This window comes from Mytilus edulis, chromosome 6, assembly GCF_963676685.1.
Source record: "Mytilus edulis chromosome 6, xbMytEdul2.2, whole genome shotgun sequence".
Classification (NCBI taxonomy): Eukaryota; Metazoa; Mollusca; class Bivalvia; order Mytilida; family Mytilidae; genus Mytilus; species Mytilus edulis.
The window spans coordinates 12,679,938-12,702,051 of record NC_092349.1 but is presented as its reverse complement, the minus strand read 5'-3'; the positions used below and the strand labels follow the sequence as shown (position 1 = coordinate 12,702,051).

At 30.3% G+C, this 22,114-nt stretch overlaps 1 protein-coding gene across 13 annotated transcripts in view; it reads right to left on the bottom strand.

Moving 5' to 3' along the window:
- Positions 1–529: 529 nt before the first annotated feature.
- LOC139527149 (homeobox protein cut-like 1) overlaps positions 530–22,114 on the bottom strand; it is a 76,048-nt gene continuing 54,463 nt past the window's right edge. For 4 of the 13 annotated variants that reach the window (XM_071322428.1, XM_071322438.1, XM_071322430.1 and 1 more), the window contains exons 9-17: positions 19,889–20,059; positions 19,336–19,410; positions 17,782–17,888; positions 16,908–17,047; positions 14,966–15,571; positions 13,328–13,563; positions 10,421–11,510; positions 6,194–6,652; positions 530–4,838 (exon numbers count right to left, since the gene is read on the bottom strand). In XM_071322428.1, the coding sequence (XP_071178529.1) occupies positions 3,838–4,838; positions 6,194–6,652; positions 10,421–11,510; positions 13,328–13,563; positions 14,966–15,571; positions 16,908–17,047; positions 17,782–17,888; positions 19,336–19,410; positions 19,889–20,059 (3,885 nt within the window). In that variant the 3' untranslated portion in view covers positions 530–3,837. The remainder of the gene's footprint in view (positions 4,839–6,193; positions 6,653–10,420; positions 11,511–13,327; positions 13,564–14,965; positions 15,572–16,907; positions 17,048–17,781; positions 17,889–19,335; positions 19,411–19,888; positions 20,060–22,114) is intronic. The other 9 variants (XM_071322429.1, XM_071322440.1, XM_071322432.1 and 6 more) reach the window with 7 other exon arrangements.

Below are 22,114 nucleotides of genomic sequence, written 5' to 3'. Positions count from 1 at the left end.
AGGTGAACCACTAATTCAAATATTCAACGAAATACATTTTTTTATATGCTTTATATGCAGAGATAAGAGAAAGGTATGTTTATGTATTCTGGATATTGGCAATTGTGTAGATAAGTTTGAGCGTCTAAATTTAAATATCTTTATAAATTTTAATGAAAATTCTAGGAAAAATTGGAAATTTCCCAAAACTAATTGGAGTCAAACAAATCCATTATGTTATTTCGACACCCAAAGAAATTAGGGTCTAGAGCTACTGTTTTCTTTTCAATGTCAAAATATGTAGATTATCTATAATTAAAACATTATTTTCAAATCAGAAAAGTCAGGAAATTCTTATAGTTTCTTATTACATATTATTTAGAAATCTTTTCAGTGCTTAAAACATCCTCTGCAAAAAGCTCAAATTACTCAAGCGTAAATCAATGTAAAAATAGAACAACAGGTATTCCACCATTCAAACATGTAATTGAAGCAAAATCAACAAAAATTTGTAGAATACACAATTTTGAATAAATGGAGCAATTGGATATAATATACAATCTGAACACATTATGTATCAATTTGTGTCAATCAAAATAATATAATAATACTTAAAATATATAATTGTTTTCTAAAGCTATAACTCTAAAAAGCATGATATATAAGAGAAGCCATATTTACAAGATTTTATGTTAAATTATTGGTTTACATGTCCACCTGGAGTTTAAAATATTTTGCTTTTATCTACTTTTAGTTGTTATAGTTCTTGAATGGAAAATTGCATTTAAAATCTGTTCAGATAAACTTCTTGTTTTGAGGACAAATTACATAATTTTGGTAAAACATCCCTTTTTCACTAAAACAATGGATGCTTGAGACACATTTCACAATGAAATCTTTACAGTTCCAAATTTGTACAATAATTTCTATTGCTTAAAAAGCCTAACCTCCATGAACAGCATGAAAAATCTGTATGTAGTTCTAAGGAGTCAACATTCCCACCACACTGAAACTTTTATCAAATAATATAAAATTCCAAATCTTTATTTGGCTAGTAGGATGGACAATTGTGGACATTCCTGTATGTTTCAAACTGGTTGACTGAATCGAAGCCTTCATATAAAATCAAAACTTATTTCAACTATCAAAAGCTTGTTTTAGGGAATTTAATGTTATTTTACATTTGCATGCATACGAGTGAGTTTATAGTGTTAAATCAATTTAACACAAAACAAATGCTATTAGACCATTGGTAAACTTCCCTCAGTTTTAGTTTGGAACCCAGATTTGTTTTCTCTGAATCCATTTATGACTTTTGAACAGTGGTTTACTACTGTTGTCTTTATTATACCTATTAACTTTTCTCAAAATATCCATGGAGAATTTTAAGTACAAGAGGACCAAATGTATCTCTTATACATATCATGGCTCATAATCTAAGAAATTAAATTCTGTCAAGCAATCTATTATTAAACTCCAGTTGGACAAGCAGAAGTGGGGATGAGGGTGATTTTTGTAGTTAACTAAATTTATGTAAATTTAACAACTGTTTATTTGTTTTCTTGGCAGTGTAATCAACAACCGAATAAAATTGACAACCAAAAATATACGACACAAATAAAATAAAAATACAAAAGCCTTGAGCATGTTTCCTTCAACCGTGATTTGGTATCATTACAATATAATATACTAATATCTTTTGTAGAATAATACTTCATTTTTTTTTATATCTTATTAATCTTTACTAACCTGCAAAATATATCTAAAATTTCAAAACCTATTTTAACAACCTTTAAATTCCACAATAAAAATCTTAAAAGTTTATTTCATTTACATTGATTATTATATTGACAGAAATAATTTAACATATTTAGTTTTTAAAAAAATTTTGTAATGCCAATTTTGAATAATTTGGTAAAAATGATATAAATGAAATTTATACCTTTCTGTCTTTGACATAAAAGTTGAAAAATGTGATGAAATTGAACTTTAGGAATGTCAAGAATGAAATGAATTAGTTCAGGAGTTACATCCCCTTTTGAAAGGGAAATAACTCCTAAAAATAATGATCTTTGCTTTTCCTAATTTTGCTAACTGTTAGTATCAAATTTAAAGCTTTTAATTGAAACTTAAGCCTAAAATTATTTATGAAACTAGCTTATAAGAAATTCTCTGTAAATGTGAAGATATATTTCAAAATCAAATTTGAGGCATCTCTTTTTTTTTAAACAGTTAACTATCATCTTTCTTTAGTTCCAATAAAAAAAAATAAAAAAAATTATCTATAATTTTTCTGAGGAATAGCCTATTTAGTCCAATTCGAGATCCTTAATATATAACAAATGAGTTAAAAGCTCACCATACCTATTTACAGGTGTTTCAATGTTAGCTGAATCTCTTAATACTTATTCTAAAAATTTTGGCAATATATTATTTTTTAATAAATAGATAAACTCACAGTAATCATAGCTATTTGGGATTTTGTATGAGAACGAATTTAACAAGGAACATAGATTATAAAAATAATTATAAAAACACACATAACAAAGCTTTCTCAATACAACCTAATAAATCTAATTATTTTTTAAATAGATAAAGCTATATTTTAAATCTAATTTACCCTTTCTGAGCCTCATTTATTTTTAAAATTAAAATCAGCAAAATTTTCAAACAGAATATTTAAAGTATTGAATACTTGAATTTTAGATGACAATATCTCTTATTCAGTCCTTCTATTTTCTAAATGATTGAATTAATTCACAATATAAATATTCTATCTTTGGGTTATGTTACTAAAACTTGTATATATTTATGCTAATTATGATAATGTCTTCAAAAAGTTCCTTCACATATCTTTAACAACTTCAGATTAAAATTTGTGGATTAGAAATATTTGATTTAACAGAAAACAGTATAAATAAAGGTATATAAAAATATGGAGTAATGCGTCTTGATAATATAGAGAAGCAAGCACTTTTGTACACATAATAATTCTATATACATCTTGCTTTGAACCTAAAAAATAACTGTCAGTCCATTTAGCACTTGTTTTCCATTCCAAAATAGCTGTTGGCAACTTCTACTGCAAATATCCTGTGCTACCATCCACGGTTTTTAGTATACCAAAAAATGTCAGCCTTTTCAAATTTTATTACTATAGAGATCTGTTCTTTATTCGTACAGACTCCAAGAGCCAAAGAACACTTCATGATTACACATGTAAACAAAGGTCACAGGTAGTCAAGGTTAAAGTTGCAATGGATTGTTGGTGGTTATTCAAAGTTTAAATCTAGCTTTTTCCAAATAAAATACAACCATCCTTTGGACAGGCATTCATTTTTTTGGTGCATCTTATAGTCTATATCTATTTAAACTGAAATGCAACTAATTTGAAAATATGGCTTAGATATCTTTCATTCTATCAATAAACAAAGCGAATAACAAAGTGAACGAAAACAAATGATTCTTCAATGGCAACTAGAGATCTTTGGTTGAGATGATGTTTCTACTCTTAATTTGTTGCCAAGCAACCAATGTCACATGATCTTTTGAAAATGATGAATATCAAATATATAAAATTGAACAATGAGAAAAATTCACAATAAAAATACATCAACAAGTTTTTAACATATATATGCCATAAAAATTCACAAATTTAACAACTGTAACTCACAATGTCAATGATTGACAAAAAACGGAAAAACACATAAAAAATGTACTTTTTCATATAAAAATATAGAAGCTACCCTTTAAGGATAAAATACTGTTTTCCATGATTGTGTTTATAATTTGTGTCACAATTTCACAATAATATCATTTGTAGAAGGCAAAACATTAACTCTCCGAGAACATGTGCACTTAAAATTCCCACGTCCCAGCTGTCTGTGGGCTATGTTGCAGATTCTTCTTTAATTTTTCAATACTTGAAACATTGTCAAATTCGTCCCAATCCTGAACAGGTGAATCGATCGCCTTTTGAAGTTTCACAATTTTGTTTAAATGCTGGCCATTTTGAGCTTTGTAGTTTAAATCTACATTTCCCAACTCGTTTTCCTTTTCAACATCATCATCGTCCATTTCGACACCTTCATCTTTGGAAACACAACTTTTTAACATGCCACCATACATATTATTTTTAGTTTTGTCTAGTTCTCTCCCTTCGGAAACATACTTTGGATTTGACCTCTTGCGTTTGTTGACACCAGGAGATATATTTTGACAAGGTTCAATCAGACTTGGATTCTGATCTGCATCATTTGAATTCTCATCAATATCATTAAACACAGGGTAGGATGGAGCATCTTCATCATCAAGATCATCTTGGGCTTCTTTGGTTTCTTCTTTTTCTGATGACTGACTACCAGATTCTTCAGAGCAGCCATTTTGTTGCTCACGAGACCTTTCCTGAGCAATTTTCTGCATGACAGCTGGCTCAAACTGTGGAAACAACCACTGATTGTTTGGCTGGTTTCCATGGAAACTTGATGACATATGATTTGTGTCATCCGATAAGCTAGAAATATCACTATGCATTGAAATATCATCATTGGGTTCTGACTTTATATTTGGATTGCTGGAATTCCCATCACCAAAATTAGATCCAACCTGCATACTGCCAATATGCTGCTGTTGCTTAGCTCTCATACGATGATTATGGAACCAGTTTATAACAGTTTTGACACCAACATTGAGCTCTGAAGCTAAGGATTCTATTGTACCCTGGTTGGGGTAGGGATCCTGGTTGTAAGCTAGACGTAGTTTATCTTTCTGTTCTTCCGTGAAGAACACACGAGGGCGTTTTGGCATTGAGGATGAATCATATGATCTTTCATCTATACTACTTCTACGACGACGTTGAGCTACAAATGAAAAACAAAAATTTAGTATCTCTTCCTCTACCAAATGTATGTTAGTTATGGCATGTGCATGTGCATATCATATATCACATTATACACTGTAAATTCAGAAATTTTTGTAAGTTGATATTATTGCTGCAGTTTTTATCTAAATCAATATTATGCATATTTGTTGATTGTTGCAATAATAACACAAAAATTTCTGAATTTACAATAATAAATAACAATATTTTTCAACATTTTTGCAATCTAACTTAAATACAGTGCAACCTTTCCGAAGCAATTTCTGGTGTTGGAACAAAACATTACAAATTCTTGTAAACATAAAAACTAGCAAAACTAGCAAAATCTTTTGTTTCCAATTGTTGGAATCTAGTGCTTTTCTTAACCATAATTAAAATATAGTGCAACCTGTCCGAAGCAATCTTTGATGTTGGAACAAAACATTACAAATTCTTGTAAACATAAAAACTAGCAAAACTAGCAAAATCTTTCGTTTCCAATTGTTGGAATCTAGTGCTTTTCTTAACCATAATTAAAATATAGTGCAACCTGTCCGAAGCAATCTTTGGTGTTGGAACAAAACAGTACAAATTCTTGTACACATATAAACTAGCAAAATTAGCAAAATCTTAAGTCTTAAAGTGATTAGGTTTACATAGGCTTCATTTTAAAACCTCTTTAAAATAACTACCGTATATGCAGAAATTTTCCCTCATTGTTGAAATTTCTGCATTTTACGCTTTAAGTTTCCGTTGTTTTTTTTCTTTCTATGTCATAACTCAGAAATCTATCACATTTCTTTTTGTATGTGAAGTGGATATATAGTGTAAAAATGTCCATATATAAATTTCTCTGATGATTTAAATTTTAATGTGAATTCATTGGAAAATTGGTTTATCATTATTTTCTGTTGAAAGAAAATTCCCTAATTATTGTATCATCCAAATGTTTTTTTGTTTACTGTACATTCATTAATATTTTTGTGATACCAATTTTTGTAGATTTCTTAGGAATAGATAAACCACAATCTAGTAAGTTTATGGGAATACAAAGCATCTAAAGACTAGTATTCAGACTTTGGAAAAACCTTGAAATCAAATCTGGATGCAATAACATTTTTCCTCAATTCAGGAAAATTGGTATCCAAAATAATAAATGAACCCACAGTATGCAATATAGATTAATCATTCTAAAAATACCTAGCATGTTGTTTTAATTCATTATTTTTTCATCAAAGAATTTCTTGCCAATTTTTCGATTATACTATAATTTTCAATTTTTTTAGAAAATTTTATAAATTTTGAATCGGAAATTTATATATGGTCATTTAGTACAATTACAAACTCTAATTATACCTTTGACCTCATTCTGGTAATGTTTAAGTCTGTCTACATTATGAGGGTCACTCAACCATAAATGCATTTTTATGAAGGGTTCTCTCCCTTTTATACTAAGCATGTGCCATGGTTTTGGCTTTGACAATAATTCACTGACTGAGCCTTGTGAAAGCCCAAGAACAGCTTCTCCAAACAATTTTTGACCCAAATTGTGAAACTGCAGCACATCTTTGATTCTTGATGTCAACTCAAGTGTGTCAATCTCTGATGTCATGGCGACCACTTCCAACATGGAGGATGGATATGAAAATGAGGCCCAGTTGTACGGATGATGATTCATAAATTGGTGGGCGGGATGTAGATGTTGGTGATGAAGATGGATATTGTGTTGGTTGAGAGGGCGGTGTTCGGTGGGAGCTTGGTGAATGGTGGAACTGGTTGCAGGAACATGATTGGTTGGCTTGTCACTAGGGGAAACTACCAAGGAGAAAAAAAATGTCTAAGGAAACGTGAAACGGAAAAACAAACAAAAAATTATAACTAAAATTTGGATGCAAGTTTAGTATAAGGCCATTATAACTAGTATAAGTCATTCCAATATGAGCTAGAAGATTATATATGTATACTATATTAGATTTTATAAATTAAAAGCAGCACAGGCATTTTTTAATACATTAGAGTTAAAATTTCAGGGTGTTAAAATTGAAAGTGTTGGGTTTTGGTAAACATTTGAATTCTAAATATGTTATTCTGTAAAGGGTTTTATCCATATTTTAATAAAATCCCTATATATACTATTGAAACAAAACAAATTAGCTATATATTTAACACAAATTTTACAAAATTGTTCAAAGGAAATACATTTTATTTTCAAATAGTGGTTAATATCTTCCAAAAATTTTCAGAAGAAATAGTATTAATATTTTTTTTACATTGATTTTAAAACTAAGGTTACTTTTAAAGGATAAATCTCTTATTAAATTTTTGTTCTAAATCTTTTTTATTAACATTTTCCTTTTACAGTAGAACAAGTCAAAATGCCTGTTGTTTATAAAACAGAAACCATATTAACAGGAATAATCTTTGCATAATTATTTTCAATTGCAGATAGCTGCAAATGATGAGTCTGTATCTTCATTGAAATTGTGAAAATTTAATGGATAAGACTTGTCATTCTTATGAAATACAAAAATATTTTCATCAATTCATATAATCTTTAAACTTTGTTATTAAAGGGGAGATTATTCAGAAAATTTATTGGTTATTAAATTTCTCTATTTTGAAATATAGCAAAGAAAAAGGTTATCTGATTTCAATTTCCTTTTACATTTTCTGAAATTGCAAAAAAATTGCAAATTTATTGTCGAAACCAGATTCATTCAAGAGACTTTCATTTAAAAGATATTTTTTTATAGTCAGTTCATAATCTGAAAACTTAATATATTACTGGGAGAAAATTCAGAAAATTGATTTTTTTTATGGAATGTACCTTAAATTTCCCTATTTTGTAACCTAGCAAGTGAGCAGGTTCGTGGGTCTCAATTTGTCTTTTACATTTTTTGAAATCACATTTCAATTGATATCTCCTAATACTTTTAACTTAAAATTCGACTGTATAGTTTCTTTTTAGAAACACCAGTTTATTTTTTACAAAATCTGACAATTTTGAAAAAAAATCTAAAAGACGCATGCTTTTATGTTATTTATAAAAATAGCAAAAAAAAGACTTCATTTATTGTTTTAATTTAGACCAAAAACTATCTACTTTAATAAAACTAAGAACAGGGGTTCAATTTATCAAATCTTAGTTCAACTGAAGGATGTTTATAAATACCATTGAAATTTACTATCTTCTAACCTTCTGCAAGCATGCATGGATGTTTTAATACCAATCATTTAAAAAATTGAAGTAGTTTCTACAGCTTATAATTGTTTGAAAGATGTGTAATGAGTATATGTGGAAAACCAAGGCGAGCAAACTAAAATAAACAGCTGAATAAAAACAAAAAGACTAAGGACAAATGAACTAGCACTATCAGGACAAGCCACAAATCATGTTAGATGCTGGATATATATATACAGTATATACAGAATATAGGCGTAACACATGTATGCTTCAAAATTATTTTACATCTGATGAAAATAGGGTTATTTCTTAGGTCATTGGAACGAGGGACGGGTCAGAAGGTGAAGTAAGACAAATGAGGAAAATAGAAACTATTACAAATCTCATTGATGCACTTTTGTTTTCTTTCGTATTAAGGAATATAGAATTACCACAATTGGCAATGTCCTCAGCTCCCACCCCACCCAATGCCAACCAACTACCCCTCTTACCAAAAGAAAATGATGCAAGTAAGAACTTTGAAAGCAAATCTTAGGTACATTTTATTTTGAAATTCCTTGAAACTTTAAAAATAGCATGAAGTAAGCTATTTTAGTAAAATGTTCATACATGTAGTTGCATCTGAATTTCATATTACAGTAACATTTCATCTTGGAAGATTGGCAAGGATTTCCAACCCCTTCCCATTCTGTTTGATTTTGAAATCAAGTAAAATTTCAGAGGAAAACTAGTCTAGCCAACTTCTCCTCCTTTGCAAGTAGAAACACTCATATCCCTCTTTTAAAAATAAAATATGATGGCCTACCCCCCTTTTCAAAGACCCCCTCCCCTGTTTATAGTTTGGCAGGTATAGAGAATACCTACCTGAAGCATACATTTGTAGAGAGTTAAAATTAGACTGTAAGATATGTATATAAACAGATATAGAAGATGAGTTATTAGTATAAAGTATGATATATATATATATTGGGCAGCCATTTTGTTAATTTGTCAGGTTCAGCCAGATGTTTTAATCAATGGCAATTTTAATGAGTCTGCCATGCATCCATCCTCCATTTTGGTTAAATCCGGGTATATATGTATATATTTGAGATATATATATCAGCTACTATATAACTTGATCGCCATGCATCAATTTTTGCAATTTGCATTAAATTTTTTACGCTGTTTGTAGCTTTAGAAGCCATTCATCATAGAAATGCATTTATTAAACATGTTGTAATAAATTATATGAAATGTGCAAATAAGGTATTGAATAATTAGAAGCAAATAATAAGATCCAGCAAAAGTTGACTATGTGAGGCAACTAATGACAAAATCTTACTTATTAATTTGCATTTCATTTGAATAATTTATTTGTACTGTGTGTCCAACTCATAATATAAGGAATGCAAACTGTAATTTTCATCAAGTTGATAATAATTATATGCAATCACCTTTTCTTTATAAAAATATGATTATTTTTTTTGTGAGTTCTTTTGTTAAAGCAAATCAAGTCAGCAACCCCCAAGATGATGTCAGCATGTAAGTGCAACTTGTTTCTTACTTTTAACATGTTTAATGGTTTGTGAATCCTTAATCCTTTTTATCACCAATTTCATCTAACACATGTACCATGTCTAAATTGTATCACAATTTTAAATTTCATTAAACAATAATATTCCTTATAAGTAGGACACACAGTAGTCTTCAGAACAAATATAAGTATAATTGATTCATTTTTTTTACATGGGGTAACAACATTCATTGATATAGGTAAACCATGAATACAATTTCCGCTATCAATGAAACTTGGTATCCCTAAATATAATGACTCCACAGTATCTTATAAATATCTGTAACCATGGTAATACATTAGACATTACGTTTTAAATATAATCAAAAATGACACTTCAATTCACATGTTTCTTCTTCTCTTTTTTACTTTCTGATGCACAAAAAACTTAACTTATCCTTTCTAAAGGCATTTGTTTTCTTGAAATAAGTAAAGGTAATCATAAATAAGATTTGATTTTCAATATCTATTTAAAAAGTTGTGCATGTCCCCTTTGAGCATCTTCATTGTTTTTATTCTTCATTCTTTTTACATGAATCAATTGGAAACCAGTCAAAAATAGAGATGTAAAGCGTATTACACTTTCCAATAATAAAATTTCTTCCTTAAATAGTATGCGCATAACATGCAAAATAAAAAGATTTAATTTTCATGAATATGCATGAATTATTTGTCATTTGTGTAAATCGAAAGCAACAATCAATCAATCTTAAGTTTGGTTTGAAGGTCAAAAACGAAATCTCAAAGAGAACAAGCAGTGTCAAAACTGAATTGTTAAAGTACATCCTAACTGACCACTGTATTTTATATAAATACATGTATGTCTTCCATTTCTGATTCTTACCTATTTCATTTGGCTTTGGGATTGAGGCACTTCTCATCAGTTTTTCCGGTGGAATGTGGTACTGTGATGCTACAAGTTTTGGAATTGCTTCTGTATCCTCCAAGAATATCTGCATTCTAATAAAGGGTTCTCTCCCCTTTTGTGTGAGCATGTGCCAAGGTTTTGGCCTAGCAAGCAGATCACTCACGCTCCCCTGAGAGAGCCCTAGAACACTTTCTCCAAACAATCTTTGGCTAATTGAGTACTGACTCAATGTTTCTTTGACCTGTTTGACCAGGTCATCAGTGTTTATGGTGGCGTAGCTATCAAACTGTTCCTGGGTAATAGCAGGCAGAACTGCCCGCAGTGGTTTAGCAGCTGCCATTCCCATATGTGGCCTTGACATTAAGGAATTGGCAATATTCTGCATTCTTTGTAAAGGTGATACACACTCAGGAGCTGAATAAGGGGCAAACTGGTTGTTTTCAAAACTGTTAGGATGGCCATTGACCTTTGGCTGAACAATGAAAAAGGCACTACCAGAAGGATGAGCAGTTTCTGTTGACGGAGATTTGTCCGAACCTCCCGATGTTGGTGTTGTAGGGGCTGAGCTGCCATGCTTACTCAAGTCGATTGGGCCATTGTTGTTGTTTATGGATAAATTTAATGTATCTTCTACTGTACTGTCTGGCGGCTCCATTTTAATTGAATTCCTGTCGGAATTCCTGTCAGGAGAAGATCTTGATCGTCTAATCTCCCCAGGTTCAGTCTGTTCTTGGATGTGAACTTTTCTTGCCATCTGTTGTAGTTCTCTCTGATACATTGAACTTGCTGCCATATTTCCTGCATTTTCTGCCGCTTGGGCTAACTTCATTAATTCTTGCCGATAAATTCTCTCAACCATTTCTCTAGAATCTCTGCCATTACCATTAATGTTATTTCTAAGGCTACTTTCACTGTCCCTGCGACCAGTAGGGCTGAGATTGGAGTCTGATTGGCTGTAAGGTGTACCGGTTGGCGATGCCAGGGGATGATGGTGGCCAGACATCATAGCTAATCGTGACATTTCTTGTTTATAAATACTGCTGACCATTGCATGAGCAACTTGTTGCTGAAAGATAAAAAATATACTTTATATTTACATAAAAGTCAATTTCTCAAGTCTATTTTAAATATTTTTGTATTGGTTTTAGTTGCAGTGTATCTACATTTTTGCATTTGTGCAAGTTTCAGTGATAATTCGGAAGTTATTCTCATTTTAGCATTTCCTTTGCTTCGGGATTTAAGCATCTAGAAATTATATTACATATATTAGTGAAAATCGGCCATATCAGGATGTTTACCCTGTGTTATTTTATGAGTTTATCCACCAGGGCGAGGCCATTCTTGGTCTTGCTTAATGTTAGAATGTTCTCACTACATCATACCACATATCACAGCAAAGATAATCTATAATTTTTTTAAGGTAGCAATTGTGTATAAAATAATGTCTCACGCCTACTTTTATATCGAGTAACGTGGTAAAGGGAAATCTTTGTGTGATAAGGATCCAGGTTTGAATTTTACATTTTTTTGTTTTTTGTGTAAAAATGTTTGATGTGCACTTAATTTCAAGAAATTTTGTATCAAATATATTGTTTGGAATTTGTATTAAATTCTTTGATATTCAAATAATGTTATCCTAGTAATTTCAAAGAGGGGATTTTAATGTAATATTACGGACGTACAGATGAAATGAATTTACTAAGGATGTTCGCTATTAAGGATTATAATAACAACATCTTTTCAGATTTAAACAGAAAATACCAAAATCTATATATAGTAACAGAATGTGAGGTCTTATAAAAAACGCATTAAAAAGAAGATCAATTTTTATGTCACATTTAAAAAAAAAAAAATTTCCCAGAAAATGTATAAAATAATGAACAGAACTGAATATAATCATGATAATGTGCAAAGATAGTCAGGAAAGGATAAAATGTAGTTTTTTTAAAACAGAATAAACAAGTGAAACTGCGAGCTACTGCTCACTGATGATACCCCCACCGCATGTGGATAATTTTAAAAGTGTAAAAATATGCAAGTGTTCGGTTAACAGGAACTTGTCAAGTGATGAATCTGAAAACGCATCACACGTTATAGCAGACTTATATTAACCAGAAACCAAATTTCAGAAATCCTTGTATTGTAGTTCTTGAGAAAAATGTGACAAAAAATATTCATGGGATGGACAGACTGACAGACTGATGGACGGACGGACGGACAGAGGTAAAACAGTATATCCACCTTTTTCAAAGCGGGGGTATAATGATACATAAAATTTCAAATTATAAAAAGACATGAAGGGTCTGTTTGGCAATACAAAAATAATGCACTTCAGATGTTTGTTAGACAAAAGTCATTCTTTTTTCCCATTTGCACAAAATTAATGTACATGATTTATTTTATATACATGATATAAATCAATAATTTTTCAAAAAGTTATTTTTGGCTCTGACATTTCTTTTGAGATTTTCCTGATTTTTCACTTATAATATTAAAAATATTTGCAGTGTATTATGGCTACTATCAAATAAATTTTGAAATTCTATTTTTCAAGAGATTTAATTAATTACTTGAGTTTGATACTATACATGCTATATAAAGAATCTAGTGACATTAAAATATAAAGTTCATGATAAACTTAAATTCTTGAAAAACCTTTTAAAATTCCTTTAAAACTGCAACAATTTTTAAGTGTAATCGGTAATGATAAAAATGTTGAGAAAATCAGTTGGGAAATGAGTAAAGTTATTTTTTATTAATTTTCAAAATTGCATAAAATGATAGGGAATAGAATTGAAAAGAAATGACTTTTATCCACATACTGTACAAAGGAAAATAACCGAGGGGTTACAGAATACTGCTTCGACAAGCGAACATCCTTACGTGTTGATATGCTGAAACTGGTACCTGTTCCATGGCTTTCTTAATCTGCATGGCCTGTTGTGCCTCGTTCAGAATTTGAGCAATTCTTTCTTCAGTATGAGCATCTTCTCTCTGTACACTGGATACCAGTGGCTGGGAACCTGTGAAGAGTACGGGAGGATAGGAGTTATTGGCCCCTGGTATGCTCATTGGAGGATAAGTACTATTCGACCCTGGTATGCTGACTGCCCTGTTTACTGAAAAGTAAAATTGGGCCAAATAATATGGGATCTATTGTCTCCCTTTTAAATCAAAAGTAAATGTAATCAGATTTTGTTAATTTTTAATATTTGTTAGAAAAGTTATAACCAAAAATAATTCTTTCAAAATACAATCTGTTGTCTGATTATTGAAATATTTTCTATTTTCCTTTTAGAATCATAAAAAATTTTTAATTACATTTTCATTTAAAAAATATATGTAAAGCAAGATTACTTAAATGGGTACTTTCGTTTTCAATTCTTTATACAGAATGGATGGACATGAGTTTTTAATTCTATGTCTTTTAAAACAATTTTCAAAGCAGCAGTTGTTAAAATGCAATTAGTTCACATTTGAAAATTAAAAAAAATAATTTGACATTGAAAAAAATCAAATTTTCAATAAATATAGGAATTGGAAGAATTCATGTTCAAAAAAGTGTTTCATAAAAAAATTGAATAAAACAAAAAGTGATTCAGGAGAGTTTAAAGAATGGAATTTCTTTTTTTGTGGTCTTATATGATGACCATACAAACATGACCAATCCAAATTTAGAAAATAATATAATAATTATAAATTCCAGCACAGAAAGGAACCAAACAGCCTCATAAACGATAAATAGAATTGGGCAAGCAAACACAGACCCAGGAATCAGGAGACAAGGTATAAAACCAAAGCCAATATGGCAGCCAGCATACAAAAAGCAATGCATTCTGGGTATATAATATGAATAATAAGAAAATGACATTGATAAAATGCTAAATATATAATATATATAAGTAAAATCATCTGGGATTTTCCATCAAAATTTAAGTTCAAAATTCGACAGAGTTTAATGCTTTTAAATATTGTTTTCAATTTCGAAATATAAAATGTAGCTTTTGATGGAAAGGCCCTGATTCTGACTCTGAATATCTTCATTGCTATATATAAAATGAATTAGACTTCATGATTTTAAACATGTTAAATGATAAATAACATTTGTTTTTTTTAATTGGCAATCACGTTGAAGAAAATTCTTGTGTTTGGAAAATTAAAAACTTTTCTAGAATCATGTTCATTGAATTCTTAAAGAATGATTACTAAAAGTTAATGCAACTGTGAATTGAAGATTTTTTTAAACCAAAGAAATCTGTCAATCAAAAAATTACATCAAATCCAATATAATAGGCACAACTGTTCCAATTTTAAAGTCAAGCAAACACAAACATTTCATGCAGTTATACAGAACTATAATGAAAATTTTTCTGATATATTTGTCTATCTTGTGTGCTTTAAAAATTGAAACAAATACTGAAAAGATATACCAATATTTAAACCAATGAAATGACAAATTGTCAAAGGTACAAGCATTACAAGTTATATAAAGCATTCTTGATTATGCATATGATGTCTTACCTTTTTTAGGCGATATGGCTTTTAGTGCCACAATATTCCTCTCATCTGTTGCCCAAGCGTACATTTTTCTGTAGGATTCTCTCCCCTTTTCAGTCAGTTTATCCCACGACTTTGGCTTTGATAATAATTCACTAACAGTTCCTTGAGATAATCCTAGGACATGCTTAGCAAAAAGTCTCTGTCCAATATTATGGATACTTAAAAGTTCACGCACAGTTTTTGCTACAAGAACCGTATCTAATCCTTGAGAATTATTTGGGTCGACCTTGATGGCACCAAGGTTCATACCCATAAAGTTTGCCATAAAATGGCTATTGGCAAATTGATAAAACGGTGATGGAAATGGAGGCATATGTAAAGCTTCGTTGGTTGATACACTTGACTGTGTTTCTATTGGTGGTCTAGGTGACGATTTCTCTTCCGACTCCGCTTCAGTTGTGTCTTTACTACTGACGGGTGAGGGAGGGCTTTCTGGTGACACAGGTCTAATGTCTGGAGATTTTTGCTCCTCTCGCTGTTCCCCTTGATATGTAGCTGCTATTTCTTCTCCAAGCATGGTCGCGAAGGCTTCCGTGTTATCGGAAAGGGCCGGAGTTGAGGAATCTCCTGTAAGAAAGGTGCATATGCACATGAAAGAGTTTTCTTTAACTCTAAAACAAGGACGTGTAATAAAAGCTGCAATTTCCAACAGAGTGTCACAGAACCATGCTACACATATCATTAATATTCTCAAAACATGTACGTATTAAACACTTAAGGGTATACATTTTCTTAAGCCCTTTCATAAGCATAAACACCTTTCTTAAATTCTGGGATCCTGATATAATTTATAACAATGTATATAATAAATAATTTTCCAATTTTTTTTTACAGGGTGGGAACTATTTTTCTAAAATATTATTTGTAGGTTTTTTTACCTACTCAAAACTATATGTTCGGGTGAAACTCTTTTTCAAGGCTCTTACTCGACTTCTTCATAAATATAAAAATAAAGAGATGTGGTATGATTTCCAATGAGACAACTATCTACAAAAGTTCAAATGAAGTGGATGTAAGTAATTAAAGGCATTCAAATGTTTAAAGTTGAGTTAGATAAAAAGAAAGCAGAGAGTAAAATCTTAGTTCCTTGGCCTACCACAGTCATTGTATTGTATTTTAAGATTTACATCCATAAGGACAAAGTCAATAATTTGCTGAAAATTTTTAAAGTGCCATGAAACATGTTAGTAAAAAAAACATCAAACAAACACTAGTTATTGGAAAGCAGTGATGGCAAATGGACACATAATAAAAGGTCATTCTTAGTCTAATTCAACATGATATTCAAAGAAGATTCCAATACATTTCTTCAAAATTAATTACTTCAAGAAAGACAACTCTTCTAGTGAAATTGACAACAAGGGGGGTAATTCAACACAAAGCAACAAATAAAGTCACAAAATGATCAAATGAAGAACACATTCAAAAGCACTATGAAAAATGATGGTTTTCCTAGCATGAGATCCTTATTAAAACAACATTTGTTACATGTTATCAATTTCATCAATTGCAGGATTTTTTTTACAAAATACTGATCAATAAGTAACAATACAGCACATTTAAGAATCATTTAAAATTCTGTGTTACTAAAATTGCATTTCAAATTCATATAAATTGACATCGATTCCATTATTCAAACATTGTTCTAAATTAATTTATGAAAGGAATTGATAAATGATAAAGACATGCTTCATGAAAAAGATATGTAATTTAAGAGATATATTCAGGATATAAGAAATCTGAAATATACAAATAATTTGAAACAGATTAAAAGATGTAAAATTTTTGTCAATTATTTCAGTTCAAGGAAAGGTATTCCCAATTGATAGGTCATAGGTCAGCCTATAAATAACTTGAACAAGGAAGTGAAATGCTACCACTAACTAACCCGATGCCATCTTACCTGATATTTCACTGTTGGAGACTTTCAATGTGGTGTTCTCCGACTGTAATGCTCGGTTCTTCTCTAATAATAGCGTCTCTAATGACTTTGACTTAGCATCCTCGTCACCACTGCCACCAAACTCCATGGATTTTACAACACTGAAATGTAACAACACATTGTATTAGTAATTGTAATGAGAACTGGCTATAAACCATACAAAATTATTATCTTTTAGAGGATATTTAGGAAATAGTTTATGAATTTTTTTCAATGATTTTCCACTTTATATGCCTTATTGCACTTCATGTTTTATCATAGTGCTACCAATCAGCTCTTCAACACTTATGCTATGTTTTGGATTTTCAAATATTTTGACCTCAAACATTAATGAACATGATGAAGAGACATTAGATGTTGAAATGAACATCTAGTGCAGTAAATTGGTACCATTAATATTATTCTAGTTGTCAGTTAATGTTGGTCTTTTTATTGTCTCTCTCTCTTTATTTTACTTTATTCTTCAGAGAAAATTTATTGTGGGCGTATTTCTATGAATGTTTACTATTTTAAGTGGTTTTTAGAATATCTTCTAAATCTATATCAACTGCTACCATTCTTCTAAGGAATATCTAAGGCAATATCTCTACTTACTATTCCAAGTTAACATTCATGGTCTTTGGATTTTTATAGTTTACTATACAGTATGGGTTTTACTCATGGTTGAAGGCCTTATTGTGTCTTTTTCAGAGTTGTTTACATGTTTGTTATGTGACCTATTAATGGATAGCTGTCTCATAGCCAATCATACCACATCTCCTCTTTGCATTTATGGCATAGAAATTGAAATGAGAACTTTCAATTTTTAAACTTGAATAGATTTATAAATATATACTTGAGTTCTCTTTTAATTTCTTCATAATCCTGTTGTGTTTTGATTTTTTCTTCCAAATATTTGAAGGCCTGATTTTTCACAGTGAGTTCTTCCTCAAGATGAGCCACCTGTAAAACATTCACACATTTACATAAAATTAAATAATTAGATGTAAATTTATTCATAGAACACATACTTGAATATAAAAATTAAAGTCTTTTTATCATTTTTAATTTCATTTGCATTCTTGTGTATTTTTTTTTCACTATAGCAAGTTTTGCTTATCTTTTTTATCTTTTATTATTTGGGGGGGGGGGGGCACTTGACTTGTGTGGTTTGTGCTGCTCAATAATGAGTTTTCAGTGAAGTGTTAAGAAGTCTGTTGTTTCCTGTGATCATGTGTTGTCATAATCCTTCTTGATAGATTTTTTTATCCCCCTTTATTTTCAGGTATCTCCCCCTCCCCCTTTTCTTTCTCTCCATTAAATGTAGACATATAAGAATATCGACAACAGAGGCGTCGACAAAATGAATCATTTTCTGAGTTCAATACATACAAATCAATTTGCTACTGACAAGACCAGAATTAATTGAATGTAAATAAAACGTAATGATAAACTACTAAGGAAGCTCATAATAAAAATTGTATCTGCATTTAATGTAAGTAATCGTGGTATTCTAATATCAAATATTGATTTACAATAGCAGAATCAATTATAATAAAATTTTATGACACCAAGAGTGACAAAACTGCATTTAAAATTAATTCCTGTCAATTTGACAGAATCGTCAAGGGATCATTTCTGGGTTTATTGATACATTAAAATCAATATTCCAATTGCAACATTTTTCAATACTGATCGACCTGTGATTGCAAAAGCTGGTGAAATTTACGCCAGCTGTCAATAATTGATTGAAATTAACATGGTTTCCAAGGCAACCACTTTTAAAGATTGTAACATTTCAGAAATCTATTTCTAACTGAAAATATCGAGACAACAAAAGTATTGTATTTAAGACAAAAAAATCAATACGTTCAGTTCATTGATTAACGATAGCCAATCTGATATCATACAGATAAAGAGGCTCAGGGGAAGGGGGTATATACAAAAGACATTATTATAGTAGGATTTCAGATAGGGAATATTTCATAAAATTTACTCTAATTTTAGACACACAAAACTTTGACCTACTTTTAGTAAACATACTAAGATTAACCAATATTTCCTCTTTTTGGAATATCGGATATCTGAAGGCTCAATTTTGAGTGATATATGTTATTTCAATCCTTAGGATATACAAATCCTTGAATATTATTGAATTAATCTGATGATATAAAAATTGATAATGGAAATTGGGAATATATATGTCAGAGAGACAACAACACAACCAAAGAGGAGATAACAACCAGAGGGCACCAATGGGTCTACAACATAGGGACAAAATCACACACCCAGAGAAGGGCTCAGCTGGTTTATTTCCAGGATACCTAATGTGAAACTTTTTGGGATACATGTCTTGGGTACTCCCTTATCAATTTTTTAATCTGAGGGCATTATTTTAATCATTTTATACCTGTGATGCAGTGGTCTCCCTCATTTTATTTAGTGATGCCTGCAATCTCTGCACATCATCTACAAGTTGAGAAATCTGAAATTCACAATAAAACATGTCATCATTACATCTTATACGAAGAAGCAAGATTTAACATTTAAAATGCAATAAGATTTCATACAATGCTAGACCATGTTATAACTGCCAAGTAATAATTGTTATTTTGAAAGTCATATGTTCAAGTCATAAGAGTTTTTAGTGTGTTTTATTTCTTAAATATGTGTGATACTAAATTCAATCTAAGGAAACTTCTTTAATCATTTACTGTGACGACACTTTACTAACAATCAATTCATTGAATTTTCTTTCATATTAATTTATCACTAAAGTATGGTTGCAGTGACCTTATTTTATGCATTTCTTCAATTCCTCTATAACTTCTAAATTCTATAGGTTTATAACATGATTCAATCCTCCTTGTCCTTTCCCTCTCCCAACTCCTGTTAGCTCTATTGTGGTTAAGAATTTTCTAGTAATTCCTTTTAAATGTCAGTAGCAGTGACCTATATCTTACCTCTTTTTCCTTTGCTGCCAATTCTACCTCCAAACCTGATCTCTGTAACATATCTATTGCCTTTTCCATGTCTGCAGATTTCTGTGTAGTGTCTCCCTCTCTCTGACTCTGGTTTACTGTTACCAACTGTTGCCTTAACTGTTCTGTTTGTCTTTCTGATCCAGCTGCTCTCTGTTGAAAAGAAACAAAAGCAAAAATGTCATTCAAAGAAGTTCTTCAATGTGTAATGCAAACTACATAATTGTTGCATCAAAGTGTGACCAATTAAAATTAAACAATCGTAGTGAGCTCGCTCTAAACTTCCTTCTAAAGATGAATGAAAAGACAGGAGTCTCCTTCACACCTTAACAACTGGTTCCAAACAGGATTTAAAAATCATATACAGAAAGGCATAATTTGATGACACACAGACAGACAGACATACAAAGGTAAACAAAAATATTACCTTTAGAATTGCATTACATTGGGATATTTAAAAAAAAAAAAAATCTATCTGTACATTTTATCAAAGGTCTTCAGATTTATGGAATTCTGTCTATAGTTATTTCTTTTTAAGTAAACTTTTGAAAATCAGATCACAAATTATCTAAATGTGTAGGATTCTACTTCATTACGATTCTATTTCCTGTTTATTATGACTAAAAGCATTAACATCACCTATAACTAGAGTTTGCTTGAAACAATGTTATCAATAATATCTATTTACTTTAAAAATTAAAATCAAGGAATTAATTCTCATTATGACTCTTCCTCTTGCTTTTTATAACTTTTTTCATTTAAAGTTACAGCTACAATGTAGATATAAACCTACAAGTTTAATATAGAACATTCAATATGTAGCTCATCAAAATTCAATTAAACATTTAATAGGTTATTTTTCCCCTTGTGGAAGTTAATTTTAAAGTCATTATTGATTTCTGTATAACAATATACATTTTCAATATGTTACAATATCAGGATTACAAATATATTGATATAAATATTTTAACCTTCTCAATCAAAAAATATATATCTCCATTTTATTTCAATCAACCTGTTAATAACGTAGACAAAATATGAATACATGTTAAATGTCTGCTATATCAAATTTAGCCTATAAAAAGAAATTCAAGTGTTGCTTCACTTCTAAAAGCATTCAGTCAGTAAAACTAAGAATGGAATCTCTAAACCCTTGGCCAACATTATAATTTCCAATTTTGATATTGGTTTTAAATAATTCACAAATTATGCAGTGATATTTATCTCATTTATTTTAATGTTTCAATTTTTTGTATGCAAATTTGATGGCTTCATAATCAATGATAATAGCCTCCTTTATTTAAACCTACACCTTATTACAATGTACTGGCTATCACTAATTCAGTTACAACAGATCCTGTGTTCCCAATTGCCATTTAAACAATTGTTTTAAATTTTTATTTGCAGTTTCAATTGCCATTGCAAAACAATAAAGTATACCATCTTGTACAACAGAATTTGGTATGTGATACCATTTGCATCTGCAGTACCGAGTCATAAATACTGTGTGCAACCAGAGTTTAATTAGCAATTTACCTTAGGAAATAAAGCATTGTAAGGGTTAACAAGATCCTTGGTTAGAATATCATAATTACATCCAACTTAACCATGTGGTGAAAATTCTTCCTTAAATTGTCTATATTTCTTTTTTACTTCCATAGATTTCTTGAAAAAGTTTTTCTTCTGATTAATCATGCAATAAGAGTTAATCATAAAAATCACTTTTTTACAATGGTCAAAAAATATATTAATCCAGTCGTGTTTCAAAAAGCAATAGTTAAAATATTACAGATCATCTATCGTTTTTCACTTCTGAACTAGACTTTATAGTCATACAATGATCTATTGAATTCCAATTCACTCGTCTTTTATAATCGTAAAAATTATAAATATCTTGAGTCTACAAAACAACAAACGACTCATCATCAACTTCATTATTTCAAATAAAATTTCCATTTGGAATCAATACGGAATAATTGCCGACAATAAGTAATCGATCGGCGATCAATACGTCATTGATTACTTGTCAAACTCCCAGAATCCCGATCAATTTCAATTTGCTATATGATTGATTAATCGACATCCATTTCCAATCAGCAACCTAAGAAATTCAAGTAATACACAAAAAAATTCAGTTTTCTATGTATTGATTATTTACGTCGGAATTTGTCAATAATTTTAATATATTAAATAACTCAATAATACATG